This window comes from Trachypithecus francoisi, unplaced genomic scaffold (genome assembly GCF_009764315.1).
Source record: "Trachypithecus francoisi isolate TF-2019V2 unplaced genomic scaffold, Tfra_2.0 Lachesis_group4, whole genome shotgun sequence".
In the NCBI taxonomy this organism is placed as follows: Eukaryota; Metazoa; Chordata; class Mammalia; order Primates; family Cercopithecidae; genus Trachypithecus; species Trachypithecus francoisi.
This window is the reverse complement of record NW_022681469.1, coordinates 16,106,065-16,121,998: the sequence shown is the minus strand read 5'-3', so window position 1 is coordinate 16,121,998 and position 15,934 is coordinate 16,106,065. Positions and strand designations below refer to the sequence as shown.

Here is a 15,934-nt window from a genome sequence, read left to right as displayed (position 1 = left end):
CCTGCTCCTGCTCCTCCATCAGAGCACTGCCACCTCCTTCTCCTTCCTCTCCTCCTCTACCCTCCACAACAGTGGTCTTAAAGAGGTTTCTTGGCCTTGGCACTTCTGTGGGCTCCCAATGTGCTGATGTGTGACACGCTGGCATGCTTGGCAAGACCTCACTGCTGCCTTTGACTACACAGGGTCCTCTCTGTACCCAGAGCAAACAGATGCAGAGAAACCCCAGCACTGACCACCTCAGCTTCCTCGGAGGCCCCTCTCCACATGTGCTGCTGCTAACCCAGTCTGTACTCCCCACAAGCCGATGTGCTGCTTAGAGATGATCCTGCTGGCCCTGTTGCCCAACAACTGGCTCATGTGTCTGGAGGGGAGAAGATAAATCCCTGGGTCTCCATCCCTTGTGCTTTTGAGAAGTCTGCCTTTTATTCCTCCACAGAACACTACCAACATGTTTACACTATTCCTATGTATAGACATTTTCCCATTTAGTTTTCTCTCCCCTCCAGAGTAGTTATTAAGCCAGCGGTACAGATAAGAAAACAGGTTCAAAGAGGCTTATTAGTTTACCCACGTCCCACGCCCAGCAGATGGTGGGTCTGGGGTTGACTCCTCATTTGCCTAGCTTCAAAGCCCACGCTCTCTGTGCCCCACCTCACATCCTGCTACGACTATGGTCTGAGGCGATGACAAGTCCGTCAGCGCTGACCTCTGATATTTCTCCAGTCCCCCGTCACTATCACCCATTCCCTGCCTCCCTGCACCTCCTGAGGGGCTCCTCCCAATTGTCCCCTTCCATGCAGCAAGATGACTGCTCTCAGAGAGCTCCTGGTTATGGCATCGCTTCCTACCCTCCCACAATGAACAAACTAGAATCCAAGCTCCCTAGGGAAATTTAGGGTTCTCCTGGCACAACCCCTGCCCCCTCTCCCAGTCTCACGCCTCTTCACTGCTCTCTTCCCCTGTACCCTCCCCTCCTCAGAAGCCCTGGTGGCCCATTCAATAAGCCATGTGCCTCTGGTCTCTGTCTTTGGACACTACGGCACCCTCAGACTGGAAGCCCTTCCCAACCTCCCATTCACCCTTTTCAGAAAAGTCTTCCTGATTCTTCCTTCTCCTCACCTCCCTTGGGTCTGGCCCTGCTGGCCCTCCCTTGGGTCTGAGGCAAGCATCCTCCTCCTGTCTCTGCTTGCCTCTGTCCTAGTCCTGCTCAAGTGCTTAGGTGCTCAGGTGCAATAGATGTGTCCATCCTGGCAATCGACTGTGTGCTCCTTGAGCAGGTACAACTTGTCTTACATATCCCGATATCTCCAGTGATTAACAAAGCCTGGGATGTAATAAGCACCCAGTGAGTGGAGGAATAAACATGGAGTGGAGGGAAATGTGCTGAGAAAAGAAAGACCCTTCCAGAAGAATTGTTCTCAAAAGTTGTCCCTAAGCCAAAATCACCTGGGAATTTAGGAGAAGCACAAAAGCTAGGCCCTACCCCAGACCCACCGAGTCAGATCTTCTGGGACAGGGCCCAACAAACGGCATTTTTTCTTTTTTTTTTCTTTTGAGATAGGGTCTTGCTCTGTTGCCCAGACTGAAGTGCAACGGCGTGATCACTGCTCACTGCAGCCTTGACCTCCCAAACTCAAGTGATCCTCCCACCTCAGCCTCCCAAGTAGCTAGGACCACAGGCACACAACATAAACCCAGCTAATATTATTATTATTTGTAGAGATGGTGATCTCATATGTTGCTCAGGCTGGTCTCAGACTCCTAGGCTAAAGTGATCTGCCTGCTCCTCGGCCTCCCAAGGTGGTGGGACTACAGGTGTGAGCTACCACACCCAGACAGCAAACTGCATTTTAACATATCTTCCAGGTCTTCTGATGCCTGCTGAAAACCTGAGATTGGATACGGTAAAGACATCCCGAGGCCAGTATTGAAACTGCCATTGCAAAATTGTAACTGAGACAGTGAAAGAGATCTGACCCAAACAACTCCATCTTGGCTTTTTTTTTTTTTTTTTTTTTTTTCTGTTTTTAGCTGGAGTCTCAAACTGTTGCCAGGCTGGAGTGCAGTGGCTTGATCTTGGCTCACTGCAACCTCCACCACCCAGGTTCAAGTGATTTCCCTGCCTCAGCATCCCCAGTAGCTGGGACTACAGGTGTGCACCACCATACCTGGCTAATTTTTTTATTTTAGTACAGATGGGGTTTCACCATGTTGGCCTGGCTGGTCTCGAACTCCTGACCTCATGATCCACCTTCCTCTGCCTCCCAAAGTACTGGGATTATGGGCGTGAGGACCGCGCCCGGCCTCCATCTTGCTTTTAACCTCCAAGCTGTCCTTATTCCTTCCCCAGCATAGGCTGAACTAACTTTGGGAAGAACTTACTTTCTAGTTTGAAACAAAGATGATAACAGTCCTTTCCCACAACAAACCTCCTTTTTGCATAGAGACTAGACTGTCTTTATAGGACTAACAAATTTCCCAAAAGATTAGAAATTATGGTTTAGGAGTCATGTAGCTGGAGCCTGCAAGATTCCAAACCTCCCTAAATTGCTCCTGGGGATAACATCACTATTGTAAAACCTAAGATCAGGGCTTGAGATCTTTTGCAGCCCCTGCACTAGATGGATCAGCTGGCACCACCCAGATCGATAAACCAGCTCATCTGATCTTGTGGTCCCCATTCAGGAACTGACTCAGCACAAGAAAACAGCTGGGATTTCATCTCCAACCCAACCTATCAGCACTGCCGACTCACTGCTTTCCCCTCCGCCCACCAAATTATCCTCTAAAACTTGGATCCTTGAATTCCTGGGGAGACGGCAAGATTTGATTTGAGTAATTATAAAACTCCAGTCTCCCACACAGCCTACTCTGCATGAATTGCTCTTTCTCTATGGCAATTCCCTTGTCTTGATAAATCGGCTCTGTCTACACAGTAGGCAAGGTGAACCTATTGGGCAGTTACAGTATCTCTCTGAAAACAACAGGCACCAACTTTTTTTTTTTTTTTTTTTTGAGACAGAGTCTTGCTCTGTGGCCAGGCTGGAGTGCGATGGTGCGATCTCGGCTCACTGCAATCTCTGCCTCTCGGGTTCAAGCGTTTCTCCTGCCTCAGCCTCCCAAGCAGCTGGGATTATAGGCACGCGCCACCACGCCCTGCTAATTTTTTGTATTTTTAGTAGAGACAGGTTTTCACCATGTTTGCCAGGCTGATCTCGAACTCCTGACCTCGGCCGATGCACCCGCCTCGGCCTCCCAAAGTGCTGGGATTACTGACTTGAGCCACCGCTCCAGGCTTCAGTCACTAACATCTTTACTGATTCTTCTGGCACCATGATTAATCCCGACACTCACTATCGCATGCAATTCTCACAACCCCACAAGGTAGGTATTATTTTTCCCAGCTTACAGATAATGAGACAGAGTTTAAGAGGTTTATCCACGCTACAGGGCTGCTGGGAGCCCGGCAGTCTGGCCACAGGAGGTCGGCTTCACGGAGGGGCAGGGTTTGGCGGCATCCCCTGAATTTAAGGAGTCTTGGGGGCGCGGTGCTTCTTCATCATTGGGCAACTCATTTTGGGCTCTTGGGGTTTCAGTTCCTCAACTGAGAACAAGGAATTTAGGTTGAAATGAACATGCCAGAAAGCTTTCAATAATTGCACATGTAAAATGTTCTTCGCGTCTCTCCCGGTCTCCCACCTGCCCCGGACACAGAGGTGCAGGAGTAACCCTGCTTTCTTCCGAGTCCTCGCCCCACCACGCGCTGCGCATTCTTCTCGCCCCCTCAAGTGGCGGAGCTCAGATTGCAGGTATTTAGGTCTCAAAAAATAAGGAAAGGCTGCCCCCTGCTGCCCACATGGATGAATGACCCCCAACCTGATACCTGCCTAACTGGTTTTACAGGCTTTTATGGAAAAAACGCTCCATGTGCGCTTGGGCATACCGTCCAGAGAGGCAAAACTGGGACAAACTCCATCGGAATTTTAAAAAGCCATGTTGCCAAGACAGAGTGGTATTATTATTTATAAGGCCAGTCCGAAGGAGGGCCCCCACTAGGTGATTAAAAGACGCTAACTTGGAGGATGAATTATTGATAAGTAAAAGAGGCAGGAAAACATGCTGAAATAGATCAAAATAAGTAAGGCAGGAAAACATGCAGAAATAGATCAAAATAAACTGTGCATTTCAATTAGGAAAGGTACTGGGAAGAGGCTTTGACACATTCCAATGGATGAAAGCAATCAACTTTTTTTTTTTTTTTTTTGACAGAGTCTCGCTGTGTCGCCCAGGTGCTGGAGTGCAGTGGTGCGATCTCGGCTCACTGCAACCTCTGCCTCCCAGATTCAAGCGATTCTCCTGCCTCAGCCTCCCGAGTAGCTGGGATTACAGGTGCGCGCCACCACGCATGGCTAATTTTTTGTACTTTTAATAGAGACGGGGTTTCACTGTGTTAGCCAGGATGGTCTCGAACTCCCGACTTCATGATTCGCCCACCTCGGCCTCCCAAAATGCTGAGATTACAAGTGTGAGCCACCGCACCCAGCTGCAATCAACTTTTTATGCGGGTTTTTGGTCGCGTGTTGCGAGGTCCATCACTATTAATGCCTTGGATATACCATCTCCTTTTTTTCTTTCTTCCCTAAGTTCTAAGGGCCATGCCCTGGCACCAAACTTATGGCACTCCTAGACTGTGGTCTGATGTTCACCATGGCTTACCTCTGCCCTGTTCTAGTCAGGGGACAAGCTGTGGGTCCCAAGCCTGGCATTGTAACAGAAACACCCAGGGTAATTTTCTGTTTGGTTGTTTATTTAAATAAATAAATAAGTAAACTCAGTTTTGGAGATTTTGACTCAATAGGTCATGAACACTACTCAGAAATCTGCATTTTTCACAGTTGTCCAAGTATTTAAGTCCCCACTGAGCAAATTTAGGACAAGGAAACAGCTTCTTACATAAAGTCTACATGACTTCATACATACCTTCATACATACATTTCTTTGGCAAAAAAAAATGACTTTGTAAATTAAACAAGTAGGTTTTTAAAGTAGCATATTTTATTTAAAGCCAAATTTTCTTGTTTTTTAAAATAGTTAAGTTTGACTTTCAGTAGACAATAGAGCTATATGACCCTGAAATGGAAACAACACAGTAACCTTGACACGGGGAAATGTAACTCTTACTTCCACTTTGTTTCTGTTTGCTCCATTCATTCTTTTCTTTTTCTTTTCCTTTTTCCTTTTTTTTTTTTTTTCCTGATGGAGTCTCACTGTGTCGCCCAGGCTGGAGTGCAGTGGTACGATCTTTGTTCACTGCAACCTCCGCCTCCTGGGTTCAAATGATTCTCCTACCTCAGCAGCCTCCAAAGTAGCTGGGATTACTGGCACCCACCACAACACCCAGCTAATTTTTTTTTTTTTTTTTTGTACTTTCAGTGGAGATGAGGTTTTGCCATGTCGGTCAGGCTGGTCTTGAACTCCTGGCCTCAGGTGATCTGCCTGCTATGGCTTTCCAAGTGCTAGGATATAGGGATGAGCCACCGCGCCCGGCCTACTCCACTCATTCTTAATAGGTCATCACTCTTGTCAGTTTCTGTTGTATCTTTATAGTGTTTCTGTATACAAAATCAAGTAAATACAAAAGTATAATTCTTCTTTTCCCCCCTCTGTTAGACAAAGGTGGCATCTGGTTATGCTATTCTGCGACTTTCTCTTTTCTGGTTAATAATGTATCTTGGAGAATTTTTCCATAGCAATATAAAATATTTCCATTCGTTTTTAGCATTGAATATTACTCCACTGTGTGACCATATCACGGTTTATCCAGTCCCTTACTCATGGACATATAATTCAATTTTGTCAGTCAAATTAGTGAAAAGTGTATTTTGATGAAGTTTTTTTTTTTTTTTTACATTTCTTATTGTGATTTTTTTCCCCCTGATAGTTAGGTACCGTTTGTATTTATTTTTCTCTGAACAATTTACTCTTTGCCCATTTTTATCGGGCTGCTGGGTTATTTTCTTATTGATTTTTAGGAGCTTACCATATGTTGAGGAGATTAGCCCTGATGGTGAGAACTGGGAATATTTTTCCCAAATTGTCATGTATATTTTGATTCTGTTTATATTTTACCATGCAAGTGTGTCATCAGTATGTAGTTAAGCTTGTCTTTTTTTTTTTTTTTCTGGATTTTAACTCAGAGCTTAAAACCCTCCAAGTGACACACAGCCTCGGGGTAGGGCCAGGGTAGTGACGGGGGCTGTGGCTTCCCTACAGGGAGGTGCCCCAACATGGTGACAGCTTGGAGAGGGGTGGGTACTGGAGAAGACCAGCCCCTTAGCCAAACAGCCTTACAAAGACATCCAGCTCTAAGGACCTCAAAACGTCCTGAGAACAGTGCCTGGAGGTGGGAAGGAAGCCCCCGGCCTGGTCCATACCCCACCACCAACTTGCACAATGGGGAGTGATGTCACCCACCCTCCACTCCCCTCAAAGGAGCAGCTGCTTTGGTGGTTTCTCCCAGGCTCTGGCGGCGGACCCATGGGAGGGGCTTTTTGTACAAAGCTGTAACATTGTGGGGACAGGGGGGCCACAATGATTCAACTCTATGGGAAACCTTTACAAAAACCTCTCTGTCGGTCCCAACTCCCAGAGTCCCTCTTCTTTCCTCCTGGGTCACAGGTCTTAATGCAATTTGGTTCAGAATGCCTCTACCTCACTCCTGATCACATGTCATACCAAGACCATGGACAAGGACAGACCCAGATGAGAACTAAAGCTTTCCAAGCAGAGAGAACTCAGACATAAGAAGAATGCCTCAGGAACCTCTCAAGTGGAGGACTCAAGGAGGGTCCTGATCCCCACAAAATTGAGACAGTCAGGTGGAAGTTTCACTGGAGGTGACCAGCTCTCCAGAGGATTTGGGAAGAAGTCAGGGCTATCTATAGATGGAGTCATAGGTTCTGGGCCTTGCCATCCTCTGTAGGCCACGCCCTTTCCCTTTCGATGGACCCTCAGAGAGGGTGCATGAATGGGGTGTCCTTTGAGAAAAGGACCTAGGACCCTGTGGATGGACTCTGTCATTCTCCATGGTCCTAAAAAGCAAAAGTCAAAGTGTTCTTCTGTGCAATACCCATACAGCACAGGAGGAGATTTCTTAGCTCACTGTCCTCCACCCTTGCCAGGGCCCTCTCCCCCATCTATGCCTTGAATGTGATTTTCACCTTGACCCCTGTCACTGTGTGAACACTGAAGCTTTCTTCGGACAAGGCACCAGACTCACAGTTGTAGGTAAGGCATTTTTCAGGTACTTTTGCAGATCTGTCATAGGGAAAAGTGGGTCCACTTTTCCTTTTAGAGTGGCTGTATTCTTATGTGCTAACTATGACTACATCTTCGGTTCAGGGACCAAGTTAACCGTTGTAGGTAAGGCTGGGGGTCTCTAGGAGGGGTGCGATGAGGGAGGACTCTGTCCTGGGAAATGTCAAAGAGAACGGAGATCCCAGCTCCTGGGGCCAGATTAAGGGAGACGTCATCTCATGTCCCAGGAGTGAGTTCAGAAGAGGCTCCCTGTAAGGGCAAATCCACCCAGGCTTCCCAGAGGCTCTGAGCAGAGTCAGAGCTGAGCCCAGGCTGATGGGGCAGAAAAGGGAAGGGGAGGGTGCCTCTCCTCATAGTGCCCTGAGATAGGGGAGGCCAGAGAAAGCCCAGTGGGTAATTAATGAGTCACAACACCTCTCCATCTATCTGCTTCACTAACAGAGGTTCTCTGTAGATTCTTCGTATATTCTTGTGCTGGATTTTATAGGAGGCCACTCTGTGTCTCTTTTTGTCACCTGCCCGGGTCTTGAGCAAGCTCTGGAAGGGAACACAGAGTGCTGGAAGCAGAGCTGGTGTCTCTGTAAGGGAAGAGTTCCATGAACTCCCAACCTCTGCCTGAATCCCAGCTGTGCTCAGCAGAGACTGGTAGGTTTTGAAGTGGCCCTGGGAGGCTGTGTTCTGGAAACACCGTATATTTTGGAGAGGGAAGTCGGCTCACTGTTGTAGGTGAGTAAGTCATGACTGGACAGCTGGGAACTTGCAAAAAGGGGCTGGAATCCAGACAAAGCCTTGTCTCCAGTGCTTAGGTTAAAGTGTATTTTTATCAGGAAGATCTACGAGGGAGATGAGAAGGGGATAGCCTCCCTCTCCACTTTTGTAGACTGCCTGTGCCAAGTTATGTTCCCCTACTGAGAGATGGGTAGACTCAGCTTGGAAGGGGTCACCTTGAGCATCTTCTGTCTCCTTGAAGGGTGCCAGTCATGGCCATGACAGATAAAGGAGCCTCTGACCTTACCACCACGGTCCTGCCATTTCTCTCCCTCACACAGAAAGGAGAAGGTCACAGAAGAGGGAACTTGGGGGATCACACGGGGCCTCACTGGTCTGCTAACCACTGCGTTTCGGATTGTACCACTGTCTACCCCTCTACCTACCAGAGTTAAAAGTCTACTAAGGAACAGGAGAGGACCTGGCAGGTGGACTTGGGGAGGCAGGAGTGGAAGGCAGCAGGTGGCGGTTTTCCTCCCAGTCTTTAATGTTGTGCAACTAATGAAAAACTGTTTTTTGGCAGTGGAACCCAGCTCTCTGTCTTGGGTATGTAAAAGGCTTCTTTTGGGATAGTGTACCATAAGGTTGGAGTTCCAGGAGGACTCCTTGGGGAGGGCAGAAACTGAGAACACAGCCAAGAAAAGCTCAGAAAATGTGGGTCAATGGAGTGTGTGGTGGGGCCCCAGGAGTGCTGTGTGGAAGCAGCTTCTGGAAGGAAGGGCCCGCACCAGCTCCTCTGGGATTTGCCACACTCATGATGCACTGTGTAGCAATCAGCCCCAGTATTTTGGAGATGGCACTCGACTCTCCGTCCTAGGTAAGTTGCAGAACCAGGGTGGTAGGGCCATTGTCCCTTGGAGGCACAGTTCTCTGCTTCTCCTTCCAGCACTGGTGAGGAGGATTGAGTGAAATCTCTTACCCTGTGGAGTTCCACAGAGCTGTGCCTGCCTTCCCTGTTGGTGTGTCTTGACTGACTCCTCTATTTCTCTTCTCTGAGTCTTCAGTCCATAATCTGCCTCCTCACTCCCTTCTCGGCTCGTCCTCCCTCTTATGTTCATGGCTCTGCCTCTCCTAAGCCTCTTCCTCTTGTGCCTCATGTCGCACAGTATGCTTAGGCCTTTTTCCTAACAGAATCCCTTTAGTCCAGAGCCATGAATCCAGGCAGAGAAAGGCAGCCATCCTGCTGTCAGGGAGCTAAGACTTGCCTCTGGCTGGAGATCTCCAGGTGGGTTTTATCTAAGCCTCTGCAGCTGTGCTCCTATAATTCGCCCCTCCACTTTGGGAACGGGACCAGGCTCACTGTGACAGGTATGGGGGCTCTACTCTTGACTCGGGGGTGCCTGGGTTTGACCGCAATGAACCATTGCTGGGAAGGGAATTGGATGCAAGAATGGAGGTCAGAGTCACCCCTTCCTACCTGGAGCGCTGTGGCCTCTCCTCCCTTCCCTGGAGCTCTTCCAGCTGGTTGCTCTGCTGTGTTGGCTGCAGCTCCTCAGCTGTAGAGCTCCTTGCTTAGTCTTCAGGGCTGTGTGTTTTTTCGCTCTTCTTTTCATTGTTTTCTGGGACTCTTCTCATCTCTACTTTCTTAGTGGATATATTGTTTTACTTTCCCTTTTTTAAATTGCATCTTCTCCTTTTTTTTTCTTTCCCATTCTAACTCCAGTTCTGCATTGTTGACTCCATTTGGTGACTAGCTCTGTCTTCTATCTTAAGATCCTCCCCGCTGTCAGCCTCCAGCACAGAACTCTGCTCATGCCTTTATCTTCCTCCTTCTTTCTCTACTAGTCTTAGAGGACGCTTCTATGTCTTCCTGAGGCAGTTTAAAGGTTCATGAGCCACGGGGGACCAGGCTGGGGAGACGAGTGGTTTCAGGGCTGCTCTTGAAGCCTGAGGGCAGAAGTCCCTGTGCACTGGGCGAGCGGCAGGGAGTCTCTGAGGTGCCCTGTGCTTGGCAGGGGTTTGGGAGATAGGTCTGAAGAGAGCGTTACAACTGGAAACTGACATTATCTTAGCAACAGATAAGGTGTAAAGAAGACAAAATGGGTAGGAGACTATTTTGTTTTTTTTTTTCTGAGATGGTGTCTGGCTCTGTTGCCCAGGCTGGAGTACAGTGGCACGATCTCGGCTCACTGTAACCTCCGCCTCCTGAGTTGGAGTGATTCTCCTGCCTTGGCCTCCCAAGTAGCTGGGATTACAGGTGCCTGCCACCACACCCAGCTACTTTTTGCATTTTTAGTAGAGATGGGGTTTCACTGTGTTAGCCAGGCTGGTATCGAACTCCTGATCTCGTTATCCGCCCGCCTCGGCCTCCCAAAGTGCTGGTATTATAAACGTGAGCCACCACACCCGGCTGAGACTTCATTTTCTTAAGCCTCAGAATCTATGCTGGAATAATAGCATAAAGGCCCCACCAGGAAGCCCTAGTACAGCCTTCCCCATGCTGGGGAGGAAGCGGACAGGCGGCGGAGTGGGGCTGGGATGGCATGAGGTCTAGGATGGAGACACAGACAAGGATGGAGGAATGGGATGCACAGGGTCTACCGAAGGTTAGGGGCTTGGGCAGACATTCGCGTAGGTGGGGACACACACCAGGGAGTTGAATGGAAAGTACAAATCACCAGATTCAAAGGCCTGGGTTCAAGGGGCTGTGGTGGGGGAGGTGTGCAATTTGAAAAGCAACTTAAGCTACCTCCTTCTCTCTAAGACATAGAAACAGAAGGGACTAACTTATATGAAAATTCTTTGTAAAGGATTCCGTAAAGGGTTCAACCTGTGGTGACAATCCTTTTCACTCCTGTTGTTTATCATCACTGGGTCACAGGGTTTGCCTTTTTCCAAACCTGCATCTCAATTTTCCCATCAAAAATCTTTCCCAAATTTGAATAAAGAACCCATATCTAGACTTGTCACATTTCTGCACCAAAAGCCCACTCTCATGGTTGGAACAGAGCTAAGCAAAGGGCATGGTAAATTGTGGTCTCTTCCACTCCTCATGTGTCTTCAGATGAGATCATTCATTCCAATGATCCCAGAAATTCTTTTTCTCCTCTGTCAAGCATGTGAAAGGGTCCAGAGCTCTGCAGTGTGAGCCTTCTACTGAAATGGCCCTTGGACTTTGTGGTTCATTCACACTCAATAGTCTAGCTTGCACTACTTTTGAAAATGCAAAGCTTAGCTGTGGATGGATTCCAATCCTGGCCAGGCAGGGTTACTGGACACTCTGAGAGAAGAAAGGGTTAATCCCATGACCATCAGCTTCCATGGGATTTCAGCCATCCTGGACAAGCTACCACACCCTCCTGTGCCCCAGGGGAGGAGGAAATGTGGACCATCCCATCAGATATTGACGAGGTTTGGCTCTTTAAAGAGGGTTACGTGCAAGAAAAGAAAATTTTTTAAAAAGGTGCTGGGCAGGTGGGGGAGTCAGAGGTAATGGAAAAGTGTCTTTTCTAGAAAAGAAAAGCTAATTCTCATATGTATTACTATCCCACGAGACAAATAAATACATCTTGATTTTAAAAAGGAAAATTGTAATTAGAAAAAATCAATTTAGTTATTGTAATTATGCCACTAATGAGAGTCTCCTACCTCAAGTTTCAGGATTACATAGCCATGCACCAAGTAAGGCTTTGAAGAATGAAGCTACACAGATAAATTATTTGGATAGATGATCAGACAAACCTCAGTAAAAACAACCAAGACAATCAGGATATAATGTGACCATAGGAAGCTGGGGAAACGGTAGGCAATGTGCATCCATGGGACAGCATAGAAAGAAGGGGCAAAGTGGAGAGAGAGCAACAGACACTAGGATGGTGACCCCAAAACAATGAGGGCCTAGAATGACATAATTGAGCTCCATTACGGCCCATTCCCAGCCCTCTCTCTCCCACCCACACAGAGTCCCTACCAGGACCAGACAGCTCTCAGAACAACCCTGGTTCCAACCCCTCTTCCCTTTCCAGAGGACCTGAAAAAGGTGTTCCCACCCAAGGTCGCTGTGTTTGAGCCATCAGAAGCAGAGATCTCCCACACCCAAAAGGCCACGCTGGTGTGCCTGGCCAGAGACTTCTACCCCGACCACGTGGAGCTGAGCTGGTGGGTGAACGGGAAAGAGGTGCACAGTGGGGTCAGCACGGACCCACAGCCCCTCAAGGAGCAGCCCGCCCTCAACGACTCCAGATACTGCCTGAGCAGCCGCCTGAGGGTCTCGGCCACCTTCTGGCACAACCCCCGCAACCACTTCCGCTGCCAAGTCCAGTTCTATGGGCTCTCGGAGGATGACGAGTGGACCGAGGACAGGGACAAGCCCATCACCCAAAAGATCAGCGCCGAGGCGTGGGGTAGGGCAGGTGAGTGGGGCCTGGGGAGATGCCTGGAGGAGATTAGGTGAGACCCGCTACCAGGGAAAATGGAAAGATCCAGGTAGACGAGATCCAAAAAGAAAGGAACCAGCACATACCATGAAGGAGAGCTGGGCACCTGTAGTTCATTCTCCCAGATTCTCAGCCCAACAGAGCCAAGCAACTGGGTCCCCTTTCTATGTGACCTGTGTATCTCTCATCTGAGTGGTGCCCCCCAGCCCCCTCAGTGCTGCCACATGCCATGGATTGCAAGGACATTGTGGCTGACATTGACACGGCAGAGGAAAGGAGGTGCTGGGTTGATAGAGGAAGCTGGTCTGGGCCTGGGAATCTGTGCCAACTGCAAATCTGTTTTAATTGCCTATGAAAATGAGGTCTCTCATTTATTTTCCTTTTCCTGCTTTCTTTCAGACTGTGGCTTCTCCTCGGGTAAGTAAGCCCTTCCTTTTCCTCTCCCTCTCTCAGGGTTCTTGATCTAGAACCAAGGCATGAAGAACTCACAGACACCGGAGGGTGGAGGGTGGAGGGTAGGAGAGACCAGAGCTATCTGTGCACAGGTACCCACCTGTCCTTCCTCCCTGCCAACAGTGTCCTACCAGCAAGGGGTCCTGTCTGCCACCATCCTCTATGAGATCCTGCTGGGGAAGGCCACCCTGTATGCTGTGCTGGTCAGTGCCCTCGTGTTGATGGCCATGGTAAGCAGGAGGGCAGGATGGGGCTAGCAGGCTAGAGGTGACACATTGACACCAAGCAACTCAGACCCAGAAGTATAGAGTCCCTGCCAGGATTGGAGCTGGGCAGTAGGGAGGGAAGAGGTTTCATTCAAGTGCCTCAGAAGATAGCTTGCACCCCTGTAGGATCACAGTGGAAGGGTCATGCTGGGAAGGAGAAGCTGGAGTCACTTTAAAACCCAGTGGATGTTGTGATGAGCCTTACTATTTGTATGGTCAACGGACCCTACTACTTCCTCTCAATCCTCACAACTCCTGGCTCTTAATAACCCCCAAAGCTTTCTCTTCTGCAGGTCAAGAGGAAGGATTTCTGAAAGCAGCCCTGGAAGTGGAATTAGGAGCTTCTAACTCGTCGTGATTTCAATATACATTCTTCTTTTGCCAGTGCTTCTGCAGAGCTGCTCTCACCTCTCTGCACCCCAATAGATACCCCCTATGTGCATGCACACTTGCACACTCACGGCTGAAATCTCCCTAACCCAGGGGCACCTTAGCATTCCTAAGTGACTAAGCCAATAAAAATGTTCTGATCTGGCCTGACTCTGACTTGTGAATGTCTGGATAGCTCCTTGGCTATCTCTGAACTCCCTGTGACTCTCCCCATTCAGTCAGGACAGAAACAAGAGGTACTTAAGTAAAATGCAGGCTCTTCACATAAGAAGAGTAAGGGGCCCACCTCGAGATTAATAGCAGAGGTTAATTCAATGTGAAAGGCAGTGATGGGAGCTGAAGAGGTTACTCCTAGAACAGTCTAGGAAGACGCAGATGTTGAGTATAGGAATTTTCTATATCCAACCATATTGTTCTGCCCAGGAAAGACGTGTTCAGAGGAAGAGCCAACCTATACAGGCGTGTTCACCCTCCAGCTGGCCATGTCCCCATGACTAACAACGCTGGGTTCCATATGCATCACCCACCTTCCTCGCAGCTATCTTACTGAGCACTCCATTCATCCTTATTGGTTCACCAAGTTGATTTCCCAGCTCTGAAGAAGAGATGCTCTGACTTGGAAACTTATTTTCTTTTTTTTTTTTTTTTTTTGAGACGGAGTCTTGCTCTGTCGCCCAGGCTAGAGTGCAGTGGCCGGATCTCAGCTCACTGCAAGCTCCACCTCCCGGGTTCACGCCATTCTCCTGCCTCAGCCTCCCGAGTAGCTGGGACTACAGGCGCCCACCACCTCGCCCGGCTAGTTTTTTGTATTTTTTAGTAGAGACGGGGTTTCACCGTGTTAGCCAGGATGGTCTCGATCTCCTGACCTCGTGATCCGCCCGTCTCGGCCTCCCAAAGTGCTGGGATTACAGGCTTGAGCCACCACGCCCAGCCGGAAACTTATTTTCAGTGGAAGATGTGTCTTCCAGTTTCAGTTACCAATCTGTTTATAAATTTCTCTCTAGTGAATTAAACCAGTGTGAAAATGTCCCCTGATCATTCCTGGAAGGATAGAAAATAAAGTTATCTAAAACTGGGAATCAGCCCCTCCCTACTTTTAGAATTCCTTCAAAAGCTCTCCGTTGTCTCACTGTCACCATGGCGATAGAGTCCCAAATCCTAAAGGTGGCACAGAAGACCTGATGATTATCCCTGTCTCCTTCCACACTCTCCTTACTTCTCTCATCCCTGAAGCCCCTGAGCTTCTTCTTTCAGGCCACTTTGCACATGCTCTTCCTCCTAGGGCGATAAAGTACTTTTCTCCCCATGGTAACTCCTGTTTAGACTTAAAGATTTAGCTCCAATGTCTTCCCCTCCAAAAAGCTTTCTCTGGCCCTTTCTTGCCCCTTCCTTACCTCTTCCTCCCCTGAAGGTGGATTAAATACACCCTTTATTTTGCTATCGCAGTGCCTTGTGCATAACCTTCTTTGTGATACATTACACTTGCTGGAAACTACATCTTTATGTGTCTGATACCCCCAGGGACTATGAACTCCTTGTTAACAAGGATACATTTGATGATAGTATCCCAGGGCTATAGTATAGTACCTCAGTTTAGTGTAGACGCCACATAGGTATGTATGAATAAATAAATGGATAAATGAGTGAACCCAAAATGACCCAATCCAGGAGCAATCATCACCATAAGTCTTGCCTGAAATAGCCATTACCCTTCCATTTATAGGACTACACCACACAGTCTTCCCTCTTTATTGCAACACATACATGCATTCAAAGATGCATGTGTGCATGTATGCACACATGTGTATATATATGTTTATATTTACACACCTGTACACACATCCACTCATTAAACACATATCCCTGTGATGTGTTGTTATCAACTTCCAAGAAAATTAAGATACCCAATTACAGTCCCCAAGAAGCTTATCTGTTCACAGAGAGACTCAATCATGAACCGAAAGAGCCGAATGCAAGTCCATGATTTGAAAGAGCAACATGAACTGCTTACTAAAATGCAGTCAGAGGGTGGCCCTCAATTTCTCACTGGGATAATCAGGAAAGAATCTGAGAAGGTGGCAATCTCTTCAAAGGAAGAATTGGTCTCAGTTGTTCACTCCAGAGAATGGCCATGCTGATCAGAGGCATGAACAAAAGCCCTAATGACATGGTTAGGTACCTCTGGGTAGGCCCATTTAGCTGGTTGCAAGGTTCAGAAATGGGAGTAATCAAAATTAGCGCTGGAAGGCAGGTTGGTGCACGCCACCCTGGGAATAAACTTATCTCCATGCAAACAGTGTGAAGCCTGCACATGGTGGAAGTTCACTAAACACTTGTGGAGTAAATGAAGACTATGGAGTTCGG

At 48.2% G+C, this 15,934-nt stretch overlaps 1 protein-coding gene and 2 gene segments (V, D, J or C); all 3 read left to right on the top strand.

The window, feature by feature from the left end:
• LOC117072419 (M1-specific T cell receptor beta chain-like) overlaps positions 1 to 7,993 on the top strand; it is a 339,687-nt gene extending 331,694 nt beyond the window's left edge. The window contains exons 6-7 of the mRNA XM_033192584.1: positions 7,237 to 7,287; positions 7,759 to 7,993. Coding sequence (XP_033048475.1) covers positions 7,237 to 7,287; positions 7,759 to 7,847 — 140 coding nt within the window. The 3' untranslated portion in view covers positions 7,848 to 7,993. The remainder of the gene's footprint in view (positions 1 to 7,236; positions 7,288 to 7,758) is intronic.
• The window catches only part of LOC117072418, a 372,247-nt gene extending 358,527 nt beyond the window's left edge, over positions 1 to 13,720 (top strand). The window contains 5 exon segments of the C gene segment in view: positions 7,383 to 7,422; positions 12,051 to 12,437; positions 12,861 to 12,878; positions 13,038 to 13,144; positions 13,474 to 13,720. Coding sequence covers positions 7,383 to 7,422; positions 12,051 to 12,437; positions 12,861 to 12,878; positions 13,038 to 13,144; positions 13,474 to 13,494 — 573 coding nt within the window.
• The window catches only part of LOC117072417, a 293,342-nt gene that overhangs the window by 270,139 nt on the left and 7,269 nt on the right, over positions 1 to 15,934 (top strand).